This window comes from Morone saxatilis, unplaced genomic scaffold, assembly GCF_004916995.1.
Source record: "Morone saxatilis isolate NCDOM2014 unplaced genomic scaffold, NCSU_SB_2.0 Contig24, whole genome shotgun sequence".
In the NCBI taxonomy this organism is placed as follows: domain Eukaryota; kingdom Metazoa; phylum Chordata; class Actinopteri; family Moronidae; genus Morone; species Morone saxatilis.
This window is the reverse complement of record NW_023339807.1, coordinates 25,853,449-25,858,930: the sequence shown is the minus strand read 5'-3', so window position 1 is coordinate 25,858,930 and position 5,482 is coordinate 25,853,449. Positions and strand designations below refer to the sequence as shown.

Here is a 5,482-nt window from a genome sequence, read left to right as displayed (position 1 = left end):
CCTGACCGCTAGACCATATGGGACTTAAAGACACAGCCGGATGGTTTCTGACAAATAATTGTGGAAAAGTGGAGATTTTTTTTGTAGCACGTGCACATTGTTGTTGTTAACCAGCTCCTGTTTCCAGTGCTCAGGATTCCTGGGACCTTCTTCATCTTCTGGTTCTATCACTGGGTTATTTAAATATCTGTTAACTGCTTGTTTGCAGTCAGTGATGATTCAGATGGATGGCAGGAAGTAAAGAGCAGAAAGGATGTGTTGTGATGAAGCTCCCTTCAGTTCCACCAGAACGGTCCCTGTACCTCACAGAAGGTTGCTCTCAGGAGCCGCCGGTCCACCACCGCCTCCATCGGGTCGTTTGTTGGTGTCATTGTGACGTTGGTGATCCAAACTAACCTGTTAAAAAGTCTGGTTGATTATAGATGAGTACATTATCGTGTTTCTGGGGGCCTCACCGATTTCTGTACATAAGCAGAACTTTTATGACTTTATTCAGTGATTTTGCTCAGCTTCAACTTCCAGTGATTGATGGTGTCCGTTAGCAGGTTAGCTAATAGCTACAAGTTAATGTCCATCAGTAAAGTCCCTGAGAGTGGAGGCAGAGAAGCTGCAGGACATCAGAGGAGAAACCCGAAAATATTCAACTTTGTGACAGAAAAAGCACTTTCAGACAGAAACTAGCCGACGTTGGAGGTTGAAAACATTCAGAGCCGTCTGAATTCTGCTCACAGACACAGGTTTCTTATTTAGAGGATCTGGCTGAATATTAAATTCTACAATAAACAGATCTACTGATTGAAACCCCGTCCTGTCCAACTGGGTCAGTTAGGGATGAAATAGAGCAGCAGAACCAGGGAAAACACCACAAAAACATTCCTGACCTACATTTATTGTTCAGAAGCATCAACCCAGAGGTCAGCTGCTGGTTTTATCTCTTCATCTGTTCACAGTGTGACACGAGTGCACACAAACAAGCTCCGTGTGAACAGTCATTATATGGTCGCTCCTTTCAGGTGAGATTTCACTCAAGTACAAACTCTGTTTCTGTTCTGTCAGATCCTGTACATGGCCTCCTTCTTCTACACACTCAACTATGTGTGGGACCTCTACAAAGGAGTCCGAGAGCAGTTCTACAGCTGCAGTAATGGATACTCTGTACAGGTACCACCAACACAAAGTCTGAGCAAAATGTGTAACTGCTCCTTTAAATGAAGAGCCCTGTGTGATTGCTCTGAACCTCTCTGACTTAAAGGGTCTGTTTGTAGTTGTAATTCAGTTTCTCGCTGAGAGCCAGAAACCGCTCTCATCAACTATGAGCCACTGCCGTAGCTTAGCTTAGCATAAAGACTGGAAACAACCTGCACCCACCAGCGGCTCCGAAGCTCATCTAAATCATCTTTTTGTGCAGTTTTCCAACAGAATGAGCACAGCCGGCAAAACGACTGCGCTGCTGTCAGGGTGAGTACACACTGTGGAGTTAAAACCAGTGTGCTGACAGGAAGTGAGATAAAATGTATTTGACCTCGTCTGGTCCTCTTGTGTCTGCAGTCTGATCCCTGTGCTGCTGATGACGCCTGTATTTATACAAGGAAACATCAGCCAATGTCAGGCCAACTTCAGTGAGCCCTACAGGTGAGGAGAAAACCAAACACAACGCGATGTATTTAAAATTGTAAAGTGCCGCCACTTATGAAGTACTAAAGTCAGAAAGTAATGTAGAAAAACTGTAAAGTGTTTCATTCCTTTTAAAACAGAAGCTGAGTGAAAATTGTGTTTGACTTTTAAAATTTTTGTGTGTTTGTTTTGACCCTCGATGTGCACCGTACCAAACCAGGTGTCTGCTGATGCACACCGGAGCGCTGTATCTCACCTCAGAGCAACACCAGCCAGTCAGCGCCTGCAGCCTGCTGCACACGTACAGCATCGCCATCTTCCTCGCCACCTTCTTCCTCACACTCGGCAGCATCATCGTGAGTTTACACGTGTGACACGACACAACACGACAGGAAGATCACATCATCGCACTGCGGCTACACAACAGAATACAAAATAAAATCACATGATGTGTCTTTACCAGGTGTCTTTATTAATCTAACATGGTGTGACACGATGAGTGACTTGGTGTGAAGGAATATGTGCTGAGACCTAAAAGGACTGTGTGACTGTTGTGTGTTCATTTAGAGAACTGACTCCCGTTGTATAAATCTCTCCGGCACCAGGTCCTCGTGGTGAAAGCCTGCCGTATTTACAGACGGGTCGTGACGTCGAACGGTTACCTTGGCAACCAGCAGCGGGCGTCCTTCCGTGTGATGGACCGGCGGATGCTCCTGTACCCGCTGATCTTTGTCCTCTGCTGGGGTCCAGGTTGGTTCCTTCATCCTGATCACCATGGTTACTGGACAGGATCTGAATCTTTATCTGAGGATGTTTCTGTGTCTCCTCAGCGGTGGCTCTGGCGTTTCTGCAGGTGGTGAAGCCCTCAGCGGGACAGGGCGGGGCGGGGGTCGCCCTCTACATCTCACAGGTCAGTCTGCAGCAGGAAACCCCCATAAAAGTTATCTGGAAGTTAGCAGGTACGGTTAGTACGGTGGTAAAAAAGTAACGCTGGTGTAACCTGCATTCTCTCTAATGGCCAGCAGGGGGCAGGCTTCACTGGCTGCAATAACACACAATACCATTCAGTCTTATGAGAAATGAGCCCACCTCTCAGTTAGTTTATTCCTCAGTAAACCAGTTTCCTGATGAGTTTCTGCTTCAGTCTCTGGTTTTCGTCTTCTTCCATAACAGGCATGATGTTCATTTAGTACTGATGGTCCCATTTAGGTCAAACAGGCCATATATGCTTTAGGGGCGGGGCTACCTTGTGATTGAAGCTCATTCTCAGTGAGTCCGTCCAGCTCAACGCACCACACCAAACTCAGATCAAAGTGTCAAACAGTGCTGATCAGATCTGGATCCAGATTCTGTTCCTGCGTCTGCAACTGTCATGGTGGCCAAAACGCCAAACTTGAGGCTTCAAAGTGGAACTAGTGGACAAAACAGCACTGAAAACGGATACAAATGGTAAAAGAATGAATGTACTGGCACCTCTTTGGTCCAATTCAGGCACTGAATATAAACAGTGCTTTTAGGGGCCAAAGTGCGTATTTGTAACTTAAATGTTACAACCACCGTTACAACCTGGGCCCAGTATTTCAAATCCTTTATTCTAGATCAGAAATATCCACAGAGGAATAAATCTCAAATTTGGATATTTGAGTTTTTCTACTGTGTATCCCAGTTCTGTAGGATCCGAATAGGTTCTGAAATCCTGGGCCCCGATGATTAAATCAACAGTGTAAGATTTGTTCTGATTATATTACAACAGCAGACACAGCTAATATCACCAACAGCAGGAAGGCCAGCTCGCCGTCTGTCTGCAGCCTCTTATTTCTTATTTCTGTGGGGACCGAGTATTGCTTGTAAAGGGTATCGAGCCAGAATGATCCACTAAAATGTGCAGGACCACCTCGTGTTTTCTGTCTCTGCAGTGACTTGAGTGTCTTCTGTCTTCAGGCTTTCACCTCGGCCTCTCAGGGATTCCTCAACTGTCTGGTCTACGGGTGGACTCGAGCACGTCTCCGCCGAGCCGGCAGGAGGGTTTTGTCTCGAGACGTGGACACTCAGACGCCGCTGCTGAGGGCGCAGAAGGCGAGAAGCTACCAAACACTCCGCAACATCAGCTGAAAGACCAGAGGACAGACTGAAAGTGAAACTGAGCAGGTGGCTTCTGTCATCTGCAGCAGAGACTCGAGAGGAAAGTCTGAACTTCCACTTTAAACCGGGAGGGAAAACACCGTGGCCGCGTCTGTGCAGAGGATGGAGACTTCCTCCTCCGACCCTGAACCACCGAGGCAACAAAAAGGGAAGCAGAAGAAGGAGTGGGAGTTTACAACAAGAGGAAGAGCGACGATGAAAACAGGATTTGAAAGAGACGCGGCTGCATTCACACTATAAAGTCAAAGCTCACAGGTGGTACAGTTTGCATGCACCAGAGAACAGAAACATTTTCTACTTTAAAAAAGTCCCTTCAACCTTTTATATCAACACGAAGATGAAAAATGCAGCGAACCTTCAAGTTTGATACTCATACTGAAGCCCAGTTCTGCACTGATCTTTCAAGTGAAATGAAGTTGGAGGTCTTAAATTCAACATTTAAGAGTTTTTGGGACATGCAGAGAGCAGCCCATCCGGGTAACTTGCCCTTGCATCATGACTCCGCCCCCTTTTGGGTGAAAGCAGCTCCTCTAAATAGACTGGCAGTAAATGCAAATTCTAAAACTGGCAGTTTAATAGCATGAAACAATAATAATGTATTGCTTTTTAGCTACTAGGAGCCAAAATGCTACAGCAAACAATTAAAGGTATATAATATGTACCATAATATGTATGTATATAATATGTTATTTCTGCCACTAGGGGGTCTCTCACATCAAAACAACAGCAACAGAGGGAGTTTGATGACGTGGTGAAGTAGCGTTGGCTGGTCCCAGGTTATGTTATCATGCTAATAGACTGAGCACAAAGAGGATATGACACCATCGACAGGCGACTGGTGAAACGCAGCGTTAACTGAGTAAAATGACAGATTTCTCTGAGTTTGAACATTGTTGGAAACATTTGGGTTATAGTGAAATATTAAGAATAAAATACCCTCTGCTCCACACCATCAAACCAAACTCCATTCTTATAGTGGCTGATTTAGGGCCATATTTCTTCACAGTAAAACCTTTATCTCCACCATCATTGAGACTTTACTGATTCTCTTCAATCTACGACAATCTGCTCACATTGACTCAGTAACATCATTAACTAACCTGTGAGGAAGACACAGACTGACTGTACCTTCACTCTTTGACTCTGCCAATAGAAACTTGCTTGTTTGTTCTGAAGAGGGACGTACGGCTGTTCTCGTCTGAAGCATCCTGAAGCCTTTTCAGTTTGTTAGTGATTGAGTGTGATTTGTTCAGTTGTTTGAAGTAAAACAAAGTTTTGTGAAGAAGAAAGATTTCTGTGTGTTTTTCACGCTGCTAAATGGACTCATTGTTTACATTCTGCACTTTGAGCTGTTTGGTTCTTTTGTGTCAAACTATAATTAAAGTATTTACAGTTTACATTGTTAGCAACACAGACGAATCTGTGACCTCAGAGTCTCTCTGGGATCCTCAGCGGCGTCCTGCGTTACTGCTGACCAACCGTGCAGAAACTGAGCGAGGCCGTCACACCAGATGACCCTCAGCTGACGCAGGAGCTCATTATGAGATGATCAGAGGAGGGGGGCAGAAGAACAATGAATTTCCTCTTCAATCAGACCTCAGCTTATCTGAAGTTCATAACGCCACTGCAGGAAGCCGATACTGCAGAGGAATCAGAACTAAAATGTGTGAAATTAAATGTCAAAGACTAATTTCAGGATGATTTTATAGAGTGAATCATGTAGAGC

General features: G+C 45.0%; 1 protein-coding gene across 1 annotated transcript; it reads left to right on the top strand.

The window, feature by feature from the left end:
• Positions 1 to 227: 227 nt before the first annotated feature.
• On the top strand, positions 228 to 4,993 carry tmem116 (transmembrane protein 116). Its single transcript, XM_035673205.1, has 8 exons — positions 228 to 360; positions 1,031 to 1,161; positions 1,409 to 1,458; positions 1,549 to 1,632; positions 1,835 to 1,970; positions 2,220 to 2,364; positions 2,445 to 2,524; positions 3,556 to 4,993. The coding sequence occupies exons 1-8, from the start codon at positions 228 to 230 to the stop codon at positions 3,724 to 3,726; spliced, it is 930 nt and encodes a 309-aa protein (XP_035529098.1). The 3' UTR covers positions 3,727 to 4,993.
• The last annotated feature ends 489 nt before the right edge of the window (positions 4,994 to 5,482 follow it).

Bases quoted from the DNA above. Each gene is read 5' to 3' on its own strand.
- tmem116 (XM_035673205.1), top strand. From the start codon at position 228: ATGGCAGGAAGTAAAGAGCAGAAAGGATGTGTTGTGATGAAGCTCCCT. The intron at 1,633-1,834 runs GTGAGGAGAAAA...GTACCAAACCAG, and splicing joins AACTTCAGTGAGCCCTACAG to GTGTCTGCTGATGCACACCG. The intron at 1,971-2,219 runs GTGAGTTTACAC...CTCCGGCACCAG, and splicing joins TCACACTCGGCAGCATCATC to GTCCTCGTGGTGAAAGCCTG.